Consider the following 20,030-nt stretch of genomic DNA (forward strand, 5'->3'; position numbering starts at 1 on the left):
AAGACTTTATTTCATGGCCTGATTTTAATATTCATTTGATGAAATATATGCATTGGGGCAAAAATTATCACAGAACCAAGGTACCTAGCTCTTTCTCTAGCTGCATCTTCACGAGCTTTCTCCTTTTCTTGCCTCTGCTGTTCAATTCGGGCTTCTTGCTCCTTCCTCTTCATCAGTAATTCTTCTACACGAGCCTGTCGCTCTGCTTCTAGAGCTCTCTTACGTTCCTAATGTGAGAAAAATTTTAAAATAAAATAAGAATTAAATTAAAGATATTGTTGATGCAAACTTCATATACTGAAACCAACCAGATCTCATGCTTATCACTGAATAATGTTCCTCAGAATCCAAAGAGACCAAATTTCAATGCTATGTGTGCTTCATATGTTGCTTACCAGTGTTCTACACATTTTAAGCAAATAAATACTATTTTAAGTAGATTCTATGTACCATGGAGTAGAATCAACTGATAGCTGACCCACCAGTGGGTTTTCAGAGGCAGTAAATCACATAAAAGGAAACTGTCCTTTCTCCCATGGAGCAGCTGGTGAATTTCAACCATGTCTTTGTGGTTGCAGTTTAGTTCCTCATCTCTAGGCCAACAGAGCACACTAACAAGATACTATACATATTTTGTGAGAATCTAATATGAATTTTCTGGTTAGTGAATTCTATAACCCTAGGATAGCAAATAACTATAAAAATATCTTAACATTATAGAAGAAGCTTTCAGAATGGACTTAAGTGAAGACAAACTTGTGCACATAATAGGTAAGAGACAAAATAGGTAAGAGACAAGTTAGCACTGGATCAGATTCTCTATTTTTGTTTCTTAATACCAAACAAACTATCTAGGTGTCTCCAGTCAAGTTAGGTATAGTCTCTGTGGAGTTACTTTTTTACAGGGTAAATACAATAATCAGATGATGAAAAATACTTAAAATAATAATCATTCAATAATTATTTAACATCACTATCATTTTATCATCACTATTATTTGATAGTTGAAGGTGCATGTGTGTAGCCATTGGCTTTTGAAAGATGCATGTCTTGGTTGAAAGTTGGCTGTGGACTGTTTTGGTTGGTTTTATTTTGTTCAGAACCATGTGTGAGCTGACTGGATTGAATGCATTTGGCTAGCAATGAGCTGTAGGCCACAAGCCTCTGGTTAGAGCCAGTCAGAGTCTGGTACATAGGCCTGGTGTTTTTGGTTTTGTTTTTTAATTTTGTTGGGCCCTTGGGCCTGGTGTTAACTGTGTTTGAAATGAACATTCGTCTAAGTGGTACAGCACTACTCTATCAATTTGCTGTACTGAGGTAACTTGGGATCTCTGTGACACTGAATGCTGTGCCATTGGTGTGTCAAATGTCAATTGTTACACATGGTTGATAGTGTTTAGTGGAGCTCCTAGATTAAGACAGGCTTAGAAGCAGGAGTGGTATCCACTTCCTAAACAACATGCCTCTGGAAACTCTATGAACTTAGAGAAACTACAATAGTTATAGGACAGGGTTAAGGTCTTTTGTCCGTAGGGTTGCTATGAGCCGTGCTTGACTCGATGGCACTTAACAACACCACCACCATTTTATCATCACTATCATCAAGACAAAAATACTTCATTAAAATATGGCAAATTATAATGTAAAATATTCCACCTTGGATTTATTTTTCCCTGATAATACTTTGATCATAATTTTCACCATATTGCTAGCTGTACTGATGCATTTCTTAAACCCATGCCCATTCTCTGGTAACATCTAGCACATTATTTCATATCATGTTGTAATCTATTATTTACAATAAATATAGGGATCATGTCTTATTTATCTATGAACTATTACTATTTAATGGTTGCTGAAAAATAACACACAATTAACAAGACAGTTACTTTTCTGAAATAGTCTACCTTTGTGGAAAGAGAAAAGTGTTAACATTGAAAGGAAGTCTCAAGTGGAATTATGTATAGCAACTTATTTTCTTTACATATTTAAGGATAGAAGCTAATGAATATTATTAATTATGAAAATGAAAAGTTACTTCTTGTAGAGTAAAAGCTAAACTTCGTTTAACAAGAACATTCTGTAGTTGTTATCTTGGTATTCAGATTAGAGTAAGATGCTGAACTCTAGCCGATTATCAGGGATGAAGATGGGGATACTCACACATAGCAAAAAAGTAATTAATAATTTTAAAACATGTATCTTTATTCTCATTTCCTAAAACTACCAGTGGCATAAAGATGAACTAGTATTGTGGTGTTAGGTACTGTTCAATCAATTGAAACTCATAGCATCTCTATGAACATCATATCTGAAACATGCACTGTCATGTGCCATCCTCATTATCTCCAATATATTCAAGCCCACTGTTATAGCCACTGTGTCAATGTATCTTGTTAAGGGTCTTCCTCTTCTTCATCATTCCTCTACTTTTCTGAGCATAATGGCCCTTTTCAAGGACTGGTCCTTCTTAACAACATGCCCAAAACATGTGAGACACAGTTTCACTATCCTTCCTTCTGTGGCATAAGGACTGAAGGATGATGCATCAGCAACCTGCATTATACAGGTTACACAACCTCACCTGCTAAAAGTGAAGACGTCTTGAAATATTTGCTGCAGAAGATCAAAGACTACAATCTTCAGTATGAATTTAGTCTTAACATCAAAAAGTGAAAAAAAATTCTCACTGCTGGGACAATAAGCACTATCATGATAGATAAGGAGAGAATTTGCCAATAATTTCCTCTTATTTGGATCCACAATCAACAACCTTGGTACCAGCAGTCTGGAAAACAAAAGACATACTGCTTTGGGAAGGTCTGCAGGCAGGGACTTCAGCAAGTTGCTGAAGAGTAAGGATGTCAGTTTAAAGACTAAGGTATTCCTGATGCAAGCCATCATCTTTTCAATTACTTGCTATGCATCTGAGAGTTGGAAAGTGAATAAAGATGACAGAATAATTGATGCCTTTGAATTGTATTGTTGTAGAAGAGTACTAATACTAAATATCCCACAGACAGCCAAGGGAACTAATATTAACATCCCTAATTTTTATTATAATTTATAAAACCTCTTCATGATTATCTCTTTAATTCTATATGCAGAAATCTACAATATCTATCTATGTGGAATGCCCTCCCATGGATCCTTTCTATGATTCATACACTGTTCAAAATTTAGTTAAGGTATCAATGTCTTTAAGAAGCTGTGCTTGTAACCTGCAAACAGACAGACTATCTATCATTCCACAAGGGGACTGGCCAGTCTCAATAATCTACAAAAGGATCGGCTCACCAATAAATTGCATAGCATCAAATGCAAAGATTAGATCTTGCACACCAGTGAAGAGAAAAGAGATCTCCTGCCACGACCAGTACAGAAACTTTACATCAGGAAAAAGAGCAACCATAGCTAAAATGGAGACCTGATGTGAAATGAAGTCTTGGGTTGGGGAGATGGGGTGGGGGATATGAGTCAATATTGGTAGGACTGAGAATTTAATGGACAACTACGGTCAGGCGAGAGTGATACGGCAGTATTGGGAATATTGTTGGAGAATTTGGGGGATGAGGAAGGCTGTATTGGTAGGACTGAGAACTTGGGAACAATGGCCTGGAGTCATGAATCTTGGCGCTGAGATGCCTGCTTGTTACATTTCAGGAGCTGTCTTAACTATATTCTGTTACTAATCAGGATTATAACAATTTGACTTCGGGGCAAGGTGAGAGGAGAGAAAAGGAAAAATATTTTCCTGGCTTCTCCATTATTCTCTTCATTCTCAATTTGAGCAGAATCTTCTCTTTGTGTTATGCAGAATACCTCTACTCTAGCACTTAAAATAAAATTTAAGAATTTGTTCATTTCACATGCTTGTAAGAGTAATTCATTAAATAATCATTTAATGAATTAATGACTTACAATAAAACATAATTGCATTTATATTTGGATAGTACAAAAAATATTTTCCTGCGTCAAAAATGGCAGATCCAAAAAAAGAGTTTGAGGGAAAGGTTTGTAATTAATAAAAATATATAGTCAGTCTGGAGACTAAGGTGTTCCTGATCTGGGCTATAGTCTTCGCAATTACATGCTACGCATCAGAGAGTTGGACAGTGAATAGGGATGATAGAAACAGAATTAATGCCTTTGAGCTGTGGTGCTGGAAAAGAGGGTTGAATATACCATGGACTGCTAGGAGAACAAACAGGTTTGTCCTGGAGAAGGTGAAGCCAGAATGCTCCTTGGAGTCAAGGATCTGAAGCTTCATTGGACATACTTTGGGCATGTTGCAAGGAAGGACTGGTCCTTGGAGAGGGACATCATGTTTGGCAGAGTGGAGGGATGGCGCAGGAGAGGAAGATCTTCGATGGATCGATTCTGTGAGTGGAGTGGTGGGAATGAGATCGTTTGAGATGGCTAGGTTGGCACAGGATAGAATGGCATTTAGGGCTCTTGTACATAGGGTCGCTATGAGTTGCAAGTGACTTGATGGCACATAACACCACCACCACAACAGATTTTAAACTGAAGTATGGTTTATAATATAACTATTCCCTCTATTCTAAAAATGGGAGCCAATTTAGGGTTTGTGGCAGAGAATAAAGCTGAACAATTAAGCTATCTGATGTCACTACTCAATAAATAACAGGTCTCCCTTATTAGAAGCATAAAGATGATGATCAACATCTGTAAGGTCATTAACAACTGATTTGAAACTATCATTTTTACTGGAGGAGAGGACAGTATTCTTCCCCAGCCTGATTAAAGAACAGATATAAAGCTCAACTCAGGACAATTTAGTCCTTTATTTAGTTGGGGCTAGAGATTATGGATGCAGAATAAATGCAGTATACAGATGTAAGCACTGAATAACCTTATTTGAAGCAGTGTTTATTTTCTTTGGCAATTAGAATCATGTTTCCAAACAGTGCTCTATTAAATGAAGCACTCATGGGAACAGATAGAAAAGTTTTCTTTGTTTGGATCAACAGCACCTAAGCTCAAAGCCTAGGATGCTCAATAATGACTTGCTGAGTTAAATTCTACCTGCACAGCTTCATCACGGGCTTGCTTTTCTTCCTGTCTTCTCTGACGCTCTTCCTGTAGCTCATTAAGCCTCTGCTCATATTCCTTCAGTTTTGATAAAACATCATGTCGTTTATTCTGGGCTTCAAGAGTATTTATAAATGCGATTTCATTAACCTTAAAAAGAAAAGCAAAGAAGGTGGGTTTCAAATCAAATTAATTCTAGGACACCTGACAAAAAAAGAAATTTAATAATAGTTTATATAATAATGAAGTGGTAAGTAAATGGCATTGTTGTTACGTATCATTGAGTCAGAATCAACTCATAGCTGACCTTCCAGTTGGTTTTCAGAGACTGTACACAATTTGGGACAAGACTTCCCATCTTTCTTCCATGAAACAGCTGGTGGATTTGAACCTCCTTTTTGTTGGCAGCAGAACTCCACCTCACAGAGAATCTTCCTCTCCTGCACTGTCCCTCCACCCTCCCAAGCATGACATCCCTCTCCAAGGATTGGACCTTCCTTGCAACATGTCCAAAGAATGTCAGGCGAAACTACAGAATCCTTGCCTCTAAGGAGCAGCCTGGTTTAACCCTCTCTAGGATGAACCTGTTTGATTTCTTAGGAGTCCATGGTATATTCAATACTCTTCTCCAACACCACAGCTCAAAGGTATCAATTCTTCTTCTATCCTCTCTAGTCATTGTCCAGCAATCCAATGCATAGCAAGTGATTGCAAAGACCATCGACTGTATCAGGCACACCTTAGTCTCCAGACTGACATCATTGCTCTTTGACATCAGTACTTTGGAGAGGCATCTAACAGCAGACTTTCCCATTGCAATAAGCCTTTTAATGTTCTGGCTGCTGGGGCCAAGAGTGTTGACTGTGGAGCCAAGCAAACTAAAGCTGTTAATAATCACAATCTCTTCACCATCCATCACGATGCTGCCAATTGGCTCAGTGGTGAGAATCTTTGTTTTCTTGATACTGAGCATCAACCCATACTGAAGGCTGCAGTCCTTGACCTTCTGCAGCAAGCACTTGTCCTCCTCAGTTTCAGCAAGCAGGGTTGTGTCATCTGCATAATGCAGATTGTTGATGAAATTTCCTCCAATCCTGATGCCACATTTCTCCTCATAGAGCCCACCCACCCATATAATCTGTTCTGCATGTAAGTAGAAAAGGTATGGGGATAAGATACATCTGGCGTACACCCTTCCCAATTTTGAGCCATGCAATGTTTCCTTGCTCTGTTCTGACGACTACCTCCTGATTCAATTACGGGTTTTGCATTAGTAAGATCACGTGTTCTGGCATTCCCATTCCTCTTAGAGTTAGCCACAGTTTATTGTGATCCAAGCAAAAATCTTTGCATAATCAATAAAACACAGATAGACATTCCTCTGGTATTCCCTGCTTTCAGCCAATATCCATCTAACATTAGCTACAATATCTCCAGTACCAAGACCCCTTCTAAACCCAGCCTGGACTTCTGGCAGTTCTCTGTTCATGTGCTGTTCCAGTCGTTTTGGATGATCTTCAGTAAAATCTTGTTTGCATGTGATATTAATGATATTGTTCGATAGTTTCCACACTCTGTTGGATCACCTTTCTTTGGAATGGGAACAAATATAGACCTCTTCAAGTCAGTTGGCCAAGTGGTTGTCATCCAGATTTCGTGACACATCTTGGGGAGCACATCTAGGGCAGCATCTGTTAGGTGAAGTACATCAATTGGTATACCATCAATTTCTGAAGCCTTATTTTTGCCAATTCTTTCAAAGCAGCTAGAACTTCTTCCTTCATCACCATAGGCACTTGCTCATATGTTGTTTCCTTAAATTCTTCTGTGTCTGTTAATTCCTTTTGGTATAATGACTCTGTGTATTCTTTACATCTTCTTTTAATACTTCCTTGATCATTTAATATTCTGTCCAAAGCATCCTAAGTACTGCAGCTCGAGGTTTGAATTTGTTCTTCATAAGGTCACTAAAAAATTGAAAAGTCTGTTTCATATTAATAAATGATTATCTAAGATAATGTCAGATTCTGAATTACTCTAATCACTCTCAACCAAATACTAAATGACATATTTTCTAATATCCAACAATGAACTAAAGGATTTTAAATAATTACTACTTTAATCTAAGGACTAAGACAGAGTACATATAGGGAGGAAAAATATTATTTTAATATACAATAAGATTGGATTTAAAATACTTGTTACATGCCCCAAGAGAACTATATTTCTAGTTGAATTTAAATATTTCCTAAACCTAAAACAAAATCACAAGTTATTAATAATTTTTGAGTGGTACCAGAACAACATCAACACACTAAGAAAAATACTGTAATGCAGAATGTACAATGAACATAGAACAACATGCTACAACTTGAGGAACAATTTCCCAACAACAGAAACTACTATTTATTTGAATCCTAACAGTCAGGAGGTGATGGCACTGACTGCTTTATAACATGCATAACCTTATTTAACTCTTATGGTAATGTTTTTACATGTTTTTATTGTTGTGATGTGTTTTCAAGTCAGAATAATCTCAATTTTACAGATTAACTCTTTTATAGTTGAAATATTGTTTCTACTTTAGAGATTAAATTATCTCTACTTTATCGATAAACAAATAGACTAAAATTTGTAAGATAAAATTATGCCTAAAGTCATTCTGCTGCAAGTAATAAAATCAAGTCCTGAACTGAAGTTTAACTAAATTCAGAACATATTAAAAATAGACACTTCAGTCTTCCCTGTTAGGATAAAAATTCTATTTCTTAAGAAGCAGCAACCCTTTGATATATGTGGGATGTCTGATGGTAAAAATCACCTAGAGGGCCTGTGACCAATAAAGATCCCCAGGTTCCACACCACCATTTCAGAAAAGGACCCTGCATGGGAAGAGCAGGGGCATATTTAACAATGGCTTGGATATTAAGATCAGGTAAGAACAGGAAATAAAATACTGGCGCCTTAGCCAGAGTCCTTTAGAGCAAAAGAACACATGAGATTATGTATATGTATGTGTGTGTGTATATATATATATATATATATATATATATATATATATAAATTTGTATATAGCATTATACATATCTACTAGTGACTATAAGTTAAATATGTAACTATGTCCACTTCTGGTAAGGATGTGTCATAATGAGATGTCTTATTCACTGCCACAATGAATGAAAAATAGCTTATCTACTTTGGAAAATTGTTTCTTAAAGTTTTAAACATGACCTAATCATAAGATCTTGGTAATCAAGTCCAAGAAAAATGAAGGCATATGTATAAAGACTTGTACACAAATATTCACAGTAACCTTATGTGTAATAGCAAAAAACTAGAAGTGCACAAATGCCCGTGAACATTTGAATCAATTAATAAATTACAGTAATAAATTCTCAGCAATGAAAAGAAAGGAACTCTTGATACACATGGCAGCATGCATGAATCTCTAAATAACTATGCTGAGTGACAGAAGCCAGATGATGGAATACATGCTGTGTGATTCCATTCATATGAAATCTTAGTGAACACAAGCATCTATAAGTGACAGAAAGCAGATCAGCAATTACCTAGGGACTAAGCTGGAGGAAGGAATGAATTACAAAGGGCATAAAGAAACTTTGAGGAAACAATTCAATCCTAGTAAGTTTTAAATAAATCTGTAAACTAAGTTACTATTCTGGAGCAGAATAAACAGTTAATAAGCACTAGCAGCTATTACTTCCATATAACATAACAATTAGAAAAAGCTCTTATGGTACCGAATTCAATGATTAAAGCATATAGCATGTACCTTTGCTTCTTCCTCTTGCGCTTTTTTCACAATTGCTTGTAATTGTACCTCCCGCTTAAATTCAGCATGAAGTAATTTCTCTTCCATCATCCTACGTCGTTGATCCAGTAGTTCTTCCTTCCACTTCCGAACATCCTTCTCCTACAAAATGTGAATTATCCAATTATTAATTTCATTGTACATAGTCATTTAATATAAATGCAAACTGATAAATAGTTTATAATACATAAGATATAGAAACTGAAAGCGCATTCTAAGGAAGAACAGAGGGCAAGAACTGAGAGGTAAAACTGAAGCTGAAGTGCTGACGCTTAAAATCTACCTTGATCAGTCATAGGTGTATAATGTGGGCAAGATTTTTTAGCCTCTGTTTCAGTTTCCTTATCTATAAGAAGAGAATATTTATTGTTTCTACACCACAGGATTGTTTTGAAGATTAATATGTGTAAAGCTTAAAGGAACACATCACACATACTCTATACAAGTATTTGTTCTATTCTCATTATATATATACATATATGTATATGTATATGTATGTGTACACATGTGTGTATATATACATATATATGCAATATATATATACACGTATATATATATATATTTTTTATAGTGTATACCTAAAACAAACAGTATATATGTTTTATCTTTACCAACCTTAAAGTTTCTATAACACAACCTTAACATAATTATGTAATTTTATCTTAGAGACAGGAAAATGGTGAGAAGTTTAATAAAACATCATTTGCATAAAAAAGATTCCCTGAAGGAACAAAGAGTGTTTAGCCTACAGAAGAATAAAAACAGATACGATTGATATCTTTAAATCCTTAAAACAATATCAAACAAGAGAAGTAACAGACTTGCTCTGCACTGCTGCAGGAAATCAGATATCACCAGGGAGAATAAAGTACAGAAAATCAGATGTTGGATAAACTGAGGGGGAGAAGGGAAAGGTATAACATTTTAGTTAAATTTTAGCTAAATATTCATGTGTAGAACCATCTGGAAAAGTATGCTGTAGAAATAAACAGCACTAGAATAAGAGCTAGAGGACAGTTCCTTAAAACTAGAGCTGTAACATATACATATATAAAGAATATATTTATTATTATTTAATATATTATATACATATGTATATATATATTAAAAATGATATCTATTATTGCTCTTGTGACACGGAAAACCATATGTCCCTCCTAGACTCAATTTTAATATCTGTAAAATGGGTGTCAGGTACAGTGAATAAATGACCAGCTGCTTACAGAAAAATAGATGGTTTGAAACCACCCACAAGCTCTGCAAAAGAAAGATCTGGTGTTTTACTTACATAGTTTCTAGCCTAGGATAGGCCCACAAGGGAGTCTACTCATCGAATGAGGCTCCAATGAGTCAGAAATTACTCAACCATATCTAACATCACCATCATTATCATCATCTTCCATGTAGTTGTTAGGTGTCTTCAAGTTGAGTAGTGACTTTATAAACAACAGATCTGAACTTCATCTTATCCTATGCTATCCTGACACTTCCTGAAACACTAGAGCCCATTGAGACAGTCACTGTGACAATCCATCTGGCACAATAGTCCTCTCCTTTGTCAATTGTTTGCCTTTTCAAGCAACGTGTCTCTTTCCAAGGAATAGCCCCTCCTAGCAACATGCCCAAAGTGAGGAGATATAAACAGTTTTGCCTCCAAAGAGCATTCCGGCTGCATTCTCTCCAAGGCATATCTCTTTCTTCTTTTGGCTGTTCATGGGAAGTTCAGTGTTCTTCTCCAACATCACAGCTCAAAGACATCAATTCTTCTGTCATCTTTATTGACTGTCCAGCTATCAGATGCAAAGCAAGTGATCGCAAAGACTATGCATGGCCTAAATCAGATGCCTCTTAGTCCTCAAATTGACATCACTGCTGCTCAATAATATGAAGAGGTCCTTGAGTGCAGACTTTCCCAGTAGAATTTGTCTCCTGATTTCCTGACTGCTGATACAAAGGGTGTTTGTTAATTGTGGATCCAAGTAAGATGACATTGTTTCAATCTTTTTTCCATCTATCATAATGTTGCCTCTTGGTCCAACGGCAAGTATTTTTGTTTTCTTGACATCAAGGCGCAATCCATATTGAAATCTGTATTCTTTGGTCTTCTGTAAACAAATGCTTCAAGTCCTCCTTACTTTCAGCAAGTAAGGCTGCATTATCTCCATAATGTAGGTTCCAGCTTCTCAAATAATTTGCTCAGCATACAGACTGAATAGGTAACAAGAGAAAGAATACAACCCTGATGCACTCCCATAATTTTAAACCATGTAGAACAATGATGTCAGTCTAGAGACTAAGGTGAACCTGATCCAGGCAAAAGTCTTCATAATTACTTGCTTTGTATGAAAAGGCTGAACAATAACTAGGGATGATAGAAGGAAAACTGATGCCTTTGAGATGTGGTGCTGGAGAAGAGTATCAACTAGAGTACATGACTATGAACTGCTAGGAAAACAAACAGGTTCTCCTGGAGAGAGTGAAACCAGGTTGCTCCTTGGAAACAAGGACTCTAAAGCTTCGTCTGACGTACTTTGACATGTTGCAAGGAGTGAACAGTCCTTGGAGAGGGACACCATGTTTGGGAGGGTGGAGGGATAGCGCAAGAGAAGAAAACCCTCAATGAGATGGATTGGACTCAGTGTCTGGGGTAATGGGGGTATGTGCATCAGAGACTATGAAGTTGGCTCAGGACAGAGCAGGGTTCAGAGCTACTGTACACAGAGTTGCTATGAATCTCAAGTGACTCAACAGCACATAACAACAGTATCCCCTTTTTCTGTTCACACAACTGCTTCTTTTTAAAGGTTTCACATGAATACAATTAAGTGTTCTGGGATTCTCATTCTTCTCAAAGTTAGTCATAGCTTGTTATGATTCACACAACAAATCATTTTGCATAGTCAAAAAAGCATCTTCCCTAGTATTATATTTATTATAGTAAATCAGAACAATATTAAAAAATAATCATTACACACATGAAAAATCTACCACCATTGAGTCACTGTGATCAAAGAGACCCCTCCACTAATGGTTTCCTACTGTTCCAAGTGCTTACTGTCCAGCTACCACAAATTAACCCAAGTTCCTAGGAGATCCTGAAGAAAAATTGCCAGAGCAAGCCATTCTGGGTCTCCCAGAAATAGGAGAAACTGTAAGAAAAATAAATGTTTTGTTGCTTAAAGCTGCTAAAGTCTTGAGGTTATTTAATTCATAACATAGATAACTAACATAGTGCACATCTGTATATGTCATGTGTTTAAGTGTTTAGCAAGAAACTAAAAACCAACTTATTCCTGTTGCATCAGAAATGTCTCATGGCTAACCTATTAGCAGGTTTTCAGAGGCTATAAATTGCACAGGAAGACAGACTACTCATCTTTCTCCCACAGAGGAGATGGTGGATTGGAACTGCTTGCCTTGGGGTTGGCAACACAACTCCCTACTCTTGGCTACCAGAGTTCACAACACAGAGTTCACAAGTAGCAAACCAAGTAACCATTTATGGAACACCTGTTTTATCACTATGCTACTGTTTTACATACTTATCTAATTTAACCACCACAAGTGCCATGGAAAGTTAATAAATTCTGATTTTATAGGTAACACAGTTGAAATGCAATAGTGTTAGGTTCTTGTTCAGGGCCTCAAACCTTGTTCTGTAGTCAAACAAGGATTTGCAGGAGGTCAGCCATCTCCAGAGCCTATAGTTAGCCTATAGTCTTGCTTCTCCTATACTAATTAGTAGTAATAATGGTCTCAATATTCTAACAATCTTTCCTAACAATGTAGGTCTAGCTCTACTTATTCAAGCTCAAACCTCTGAGGCTCAAACATCACCCTAGTATCATTTTGGACAAAACTCCTTCTGACTGAAAAAGACAAAAAGTAACTTTAATAATTCAGGCTAATATTGAAAAAATATCCATTTACTAATGCAGGCATAACAAACTCTTGGAGACTTTCTGAGATTCAAGAGTAAACCTCCTAGTATTTAACAGCAGAAATTATTTTCTAGAAAATGAATTCTCATATGGTTCTTTTCCACTTTTCTCAGATGAGAAGTCAAGCTGAAACTAAAACCATCAATTAAAAACTATGATAATTTCCTTAAAAAATAAACACTGAAAATATCACTGAAACATACCCTTTCCAACAGCTTCTGAAGCTTTAATGTTTTCTCTTCACGTAACTTTTCTCGGAGCTGCTGTGCTTTCATTTGTTTTTCTTCATGTTTCTTCTTAGATTCTGCAATTGTTCTATTAACACAAACAAATGAGCAGGAGACATGAATGTTTATGTGCCAAAGCCAAAAAATACTGTGTATTAGTCTTCAAAGTTCTTAAAATAAATATGAAAAGTACACAAACTAATTTTGCCTTAACATGTCAGAAAACATTGTCACTTTTCAATGGATCTGGCACTGTCCTGAAGGGTAATATGCCTTAAAAGTATGTAGCAATTCCCTTTAATCGTCAAGAGTGACTGGTTTCCCTCTTGAGAAACATTTCAAATTAATGTTCAAAAGCCAGACCTTTTTCGGGATGGAGAGGAAAGTTTTTCATGCATATGAATTCCATGTCCTGGAGGTCTAGCAGGTTCCTCCTCTACGATATCCCCCCAGGATGTGTTTTGGCGCCAAGATTCACGAGCTGTTAGGAAAAAAAGAAAACTACTGTTATTGTTTAACCACACAGTTTTATAAAAACAGCATTTTGAAAACAGACTGTGGAAAGTATATCAACATTTCCATTCCAAATAATTTATCCTACCCAGAGACTCTTTTAATAAGATCATCTATTTTGTACTCTTCTACACACAAGAGAGGTCCTGGGTAGTGTAAATGGTCAACACACAGGGCTGTTAACCAAATGGACTGGAGGTTCAAGTGACCCAACGGCACTCCAGAAAAAAGGCTTGATCATCAATTTCTAAGAAATCTGCCACTGGAAACTGTACAGAATTAAGTTCCATACACACTTTCAGGGTCACTGCAAGTCAGAATCAAGTCATTGGCAAATGGCATTTCCTACACACACAGATAAACACACACGTGCACTGTACCTTCATAATCTGCAAGGACATCATTCCAGTCCATAGACAAACCACAGAAAGTTACACTCCCACTGCCTATGCTGGCCTAAAACAGAACAAGGAAAATGGAAAAACAAATGTTTAGATATAATTCTGATCTCCGAATTCTACTCTATTTCCATTAGATTAGAATTTCAAAGCCAGAATACAGCTACATACCTCTTGTAGTCACAATGATCATCAAGCTAAAATTCTCTAGCTTACATTTTGCAAGGAAGATACACCTACTGTTAACAGCAGGAACAAATTAAGTAAATTTAAGTAATAAATATAATGATTTTATATTATTACTACATCAATAGTGACATATACTGAATACCTATTTGGAGAGGTCAAGATTATTTGTTGGACATTAGAATGTAATAGAAAAACAAGTGGAACTACAATAGTTATTTTTACTTTAACATAAGTAAACGCTCTCATCAGTGTATATTTCCTGAATACCTACTCAGAGCAAAGCAGTGTATAATTTCCTTTTGTTAATGAAGTAAAAAATTTTAATTGTCTTAAAGTTTTCCTTCTAGTTCTACAATTTAATGTCGAGTTTTCAGTTTCACTGAAAATTCACTTTTTAAAAAATTCACTTTCTTGATTCAAAAAATAAAATAACACAGATTCCAAGAGGTCAACTACATCACAGATAAAAACACTTATGTTCTTGTTGTTGTTTATCATTGAGATGGAACTGACTCATAGCGGACACTCCAGTGGGTTTTCAAAGGCAGCTAATCACATGGGAGGAGAATGCTAATCTTTCTCGCATGAAGCAGCTAGTGGATTTGAACTGTGTGCCACTGGGATTGCAGTGCAGCTTCTTGTCACTAGGCTACCAGAGCTTCCCTAAAGTATTAATGTTGTTGTTGATTGCTGTCAAGTCGAGTACTACTGATAGCAACCCTATGAACAAAACACCTGAACTCTTTCTATAGCAATCGTCGTTTCGCTAAATTCATAGAGTTTCCAGAGGCATGTTGTTTAGGAAGTGGATGCCACTACTGCGTCCAAACCTGTCTTAATCTGGGAGCTCCATCAAGGACTGTCCACCATAGTAATATTAAAAAAAGAAAAAATTTTGCTGCCCCAATCACACTAAGATTAATAATAAAAATTATTACCACATAAGACCATTTTAAAAAGAATGAGTGTAGGCAAACTTAGGAAAATTTTAACCACTCACAGTCTAAGAATTTTATTGACTATAATTTTTTGAACAATATTGTTTAAAGTTCTAAAAATTCTCACTGAAAAATCACTGTCGTTGTCAGTTTCAATGTTAATATCATTGTTTTCTTCCGCTTCAATCTCTCTAGTTAACTGTTCTTCTTCAGCAATGGCACTAGCGATGGCTTCTTCATTGGCTTTTTCCAGACGATCTGCCAACTCTTCTTTCTTAGCAAGGACTTCTGCCATAGACTATAAAGTTAAAAATAAAACAAGAATCATCTCTGAATTGAAAAGTTAAGTAATCATTTCTTTCTCCATGTTCTAATAAGCTCAACAACTTGCTGGTTATGTGAGTTAAAAATTTGTAAAATAAAATACTTATTAATATTCTATAATATGGGACAGTAATCCATAACTTACCTTTTTTTACAAGACTGCTATATATTGAGAAACTGTGAAGCTATAAAAATAACAATTTTACTAGCAACTGTCGATTTTCTCTGTGTATCTAAACTACTAATACAGATTAAATGTTCCCAAAATTAGAAAAAAATTGCTGTCACGGAAATGTGGGAATAATATGACAATGCTTTCTGCATTTGTATACATAAACATGAAAATAACATTAAAAGCTATACAAATAAGCATCAATAGAACCAGTAATTAATCACTGTGATAAGGTGAAGATGTACACCATAAACCTGAAAGCAGCTACTGAAATAACAGAACAGTGGTATGGTCAATAAGCCAACAAAGAAGACAAAGCAGAGTTACAAAATGCACTTAGTCCAAAAGATGGATAAAAAGAGAGAGAAAAAAATCATACAGTTGACTTAAAATCAACTATATCAATAATAACATTATTTAAACAGCTTAAATACTCCAATTAAAGGCTGAGGCTGTTAAAATAGACCAAAAAGCCTACAAGTCCTCGGCATAGGCTGTCTATAAAACACTAATCTAAATATACAAATACAGAAGGATTATAGGAGAAAGATATGCCACATATCATGATAACAATAACAAAATGAAAGCTGACATGGTCATACTAAAGCAAAAATATTATCAAATACAAAGAATTATTTTATTTCATAATGATTAAAAAGTCAATTCATCAGTAATAATATTATAAACATTTATCATCTTCCTCCCATGGAGTATCTATCTGTTGGCTTGAAACAGTGATCTTTCAGTTAACAGCCTGACATGACACGTACCACACCACCAGGGTTCCTAACTTAATAACAGAAGCTTCAATATAAATGAAGTAAGACTTGAGAGAACTACAAAAGGAAATAAGGCCAGTGAAAAGATAAAATAGTACAGGCACTTTAGGAACCACCCAGAAAGTCCCACCAAAAAGTTAAACATAAAATTAGCACATGATACTGGGCCAACTGGCAGCACTATGATAGATGGAGAAAAGAATGATATTGTTAACAGTTACAGTTTGCTCAGCTCTACAATCAACACTCTTGGGACCAGCAGTCAGGAAATCAAAAGATGAATTGCATTAGGTAAATCTGCTGTCAGGGACCTTTCCAGAGTACTGAGAAGCAACAATGTCAGTCTAGAGACTAAGCCTAATTCAATCCATGGTCTTCACAATTACTTGCTATGCAACAGAGCGCTGGACAATGAATAAGGATGATAGAAAAATAATTGATGCCTTCAAGTTGTCGTACTTCAGGAAAGTCTTGAATATACCATGGACCACCAAGAAAACAAACAGGTGTGTCTTAGAGAAAGTGAAACCAAGCTTCTCTTTGGTGGCTAGGAATTTTTTTTGAGTTGGGGGTTTGGTTTGGTTTGGGTTGGTTTTTTTTCTCTGTCTTACATACTTTGGCCATGTGGCCAGGAGAGACCAATCCTTGAAGAAGGGTATCTTGCTAGGAAGGGTGGAGGAAAAGGATAGGAGAGGAAGACCTTGGATGAGATGGACTGATACAGTGACTAAGACCAACGGAGTAGGAGTGTCTAAGTCAGGGAGATTGGCTCAGGACAGAGCAGACTTCAGACCTATTGTATATAGGGTTACTATGAGTTGCAGGTGATAAAATGACACATAACAACAATAACAACATCGCAAGTCTACTCCAAGGTAAATGCCAAAGAGAAATAAAAGCATATGTTCACATAAAAATTTGTACACTGAGTATTTAGAGCATTATTCATAATGGCTAAAATGTGGGTTTGAACAAGAGATCCAGGAACCAAGATGGCAGAATGAACAGCATCCTGTTCCCAAATTTTCATAGAAAATTATTTTTAAATTAGAAAAAACAGTAATTGCTCAGAAGGACTAGATAAGCTTAAAGTTTCTCCTTAGAGGGATTTCTCAGTGTAACAGGAACAGCTAAGGACCATCACATTCTGCAAAGACTGCAAAAGGTTTCCCTCCTCTAGTCCTATTCTTCTGTGTAATTTTGCAAAAATAGTTGGTAAAACTTACTAAGCTAACAAACTATCAGAGCCTTCTAAAAACAGTAACTTGAGAAAAGTAAGAAAATAAAAGGGGGAAAAAAGTCTAGAATTTGCAAACACTCCCAGTAAACTCTGTTGTTTAGTGTTGTAGATTTAACTCTGACTTAGAGCAACTTGCAGACAACAAAGTAAAACCTCATAAAATCCTGAGCAAACCCTTGAGAAGGGGAAAACCTGAGCTCAAAAATGATGTTACTGTACTATTCCAGTTATTTCCTTTTTAACAAAAATGCAACAGAAATGCAAATAAGTAAGAAAGTATGCCTTATTCAAAGAAGCAAAACAAAACAACAGAAAGTATCCTTAAGAAAAACCAAGCACTGGACCTACTAGATATAGATGTTTTTAAAAGTGTATTAAGAACTAAAGGTATGGTACAACCACTGTGGAACGTGGTGTGGCACTTTCTCAAAAAGTTGCAAATAGAGATACCATTTGACCCAGCAATTCCACTACTGGGAATATACCCCAAAGAGACCATAACTGCGACCCAAGCAGATAGGTGCACACCCACGTATATTGAGGCTCTGTTCACAATAGCAAGGCGTTGGAGACAATCTAAGTGTCCATCAACAAACGAATGGAGAGAGAAGCTGTGGTATATTCACATAATGGAATACTACGCTGCACTGAAAAACAAGGGACTCATGCAATATTATTCAAAATGGGTGACCCTGGAGGACATTACACTGAGTGAAATATCTCGGTCACACATAGACAAATACTGCATAGTGCCCCTGCTGTAAAACAGGACTGACCTTGGAGTTGGCGGGAGACTGAGAAAGATGGGTTCAATAATGTACATACTTCATTGAAACAGATAAGGGAGAAAACTGTTAAAAAGGGATATGTGATTAGGTATTTTTCTCATAACAGGACTTCAGAACAAAGGCTGAATAGTGGAGTGGACCTGGGGGGAGAAATTATAAACAATGAAAGATTTTTTTCTTTTACTTTTCAAAGAGAAGAGTGTATTGGAAGGGGGGAGGGGTGGACAGACAGAAGAGTGCAACAATGAATGTATGAGGGGAAAAAAGAACTAAAGGTAATCAAGAATATATCAGCAAAATATTAGCAAGGAGAAAGAATGTGAAATGTAAGCAAATACAAACCCTGAAACTGAAACATACAATGAATTAAATGAAACAATTCACTAGAGCAACACAGCATATTTAAGTTGATGTAAGAAAAAATATGAAAATTTGTAAATAGAAGACTTATAATGGCCCAGTCTGAGACACAGAAAGAGAAAAGAACAGAGAAAAATGAACATCATAGGAGACCAAAGAAAACTAGAGAGTGGCCAATATAGTCAATATTACTTCAGAAGGAGAAGAGAAAGATAAAGTTATAAAAAGGATAAGAAGTAAAGGCTGAAACGTTCCAAATTTGACAAAGGACATAAATGTGCACACATTTAAAAAACTCAACAAACTCCAAGCAGAGCAAACTCAAAGTGATACAGAAAAAAAAAATTATAATCAAACTGTCAAAAACCAAAGTAGAATCTTGAAAGATGTAACAGAAAAACAAAACAGTTATTTACAAAGGAGTTGTAGTAAGTTAAGTGTCAATTTCTACTCAAAAACCATAGTAGCCAGAAGTTACTGTGTTGATATATTCAAAGTGCTGAAAGGGAAAAAGGAAAAAAAAAAGCCCACCATAAAAGTGTGTTGTGTGTTTGATGTATATGCATATGTGTATATGCATATATGAAAAAAAAGTCAACCAAGAATCTAATACGCAGAAAACCTGTCCTTTGAAAGTGAATGTGAAATTAAGACATTTCTAGGTGAATAAAATATGAAGATATCTGTTATTACCAGACTTGCTCTAAAAGAATTATTAAAAAATATCTTCAGTTTGAAAGGTAAGGAGAGTGTTATGGTACTTATATGAGGGATTTTAGCTGTTAACATAAGTGATATTGTATAGCACTAAGGAACTAAATATTATGGTGCAGTCATGCAGAAATAGATGTTCTTTAATAGACAGGCAGCTTGGAATCCTACTTACAAATAGATAAGTTATATAGACATAAAGGGGAATACGTAGAAAGAGATATAAGGAAATTCAGTAAAATTACAGGCCATTTTTTCTATAGTTTATAATCATATTTGTTTGCTATGTATGTTCAGTACAAAATAAAAGGACAAAAGTTTAAATAATAATTATAAACATATGATACTGAGCAAATAATATCCCTGGTGGCTTGGTTACTAACCAAAAGGTAGGAAGTTTGAACCTACCAGCTTTCCACAGAAGCAATATATATAGTCTGTTTTTATAGTTACAGAGTTGGAAATCTTATGGGACAATTCTAGTCTGTCATATAGGGTGATTATGAAAGCACTATTTACAGCAACAGATTTGATTAGTTTGAAAAAGGTTACATAATGAATAC

The 20,030-nt window shown here is 35.8% G+C and overlaps 1 protein-coding gene across 1 annotated transcript in view; it reads right to left on the bottom strand.

Annotated features, from left to right (window-relative positions):
• Positions 1–20,030, bottom strand: part of SCAPER (S-phase cyclin A-associated protein in the ER) — a 507,933-nt gene that overhangs the window by 371,372 nt on the left and 116,531 nt on the right. The window contains exons 9-15 of the mRNA XM_006888275.1: positions 15,221–15,391; positions 13,949–14,024; positions 13,419–13,536; positions 13,032–13,143; positions 8,849–8,989; positions 5,050–5,205; positions 85–227 (exon numbers count right to left, since the gene is read on the bottom strand). Coding sequence (XP_006888337.1) covers positions 85–227; positions 5,050–5,205; positions 8,849–8,989; positions 13,032–13,143; positions 13,419–13,536; positions 13,949–14,024; positions 15,221–15,391 — 917 coding nt within the window. The remainder of the gene's footprint in view (positions 1–84; positions 228–5,049; positions 5,206–8,848; positions 8,990–13,031; positions 13,144–13,418; positions 13,537–13,948; positions 14,025–15,220; positions 15,392–20,030) is intronic.

The sequence above is a fragment of the Elephantulus edwardii genome, unplaced genomic scaffold (assembly GCF_000299155.1).
Source record: "Elephantulus edwardii isolate Elephantulus edwardi_28Jun2011 unplaced genomic scaffold, EleEdw1.0 scaffold00066, whole genome shotgun sequence".
Taxonomy (NCBI): Eukaryota; Metazoa; Chordata; class Mammalia; order Macroscelidea; family Macroscelididae; genus Elephantulus; species Elephantulus edwardii.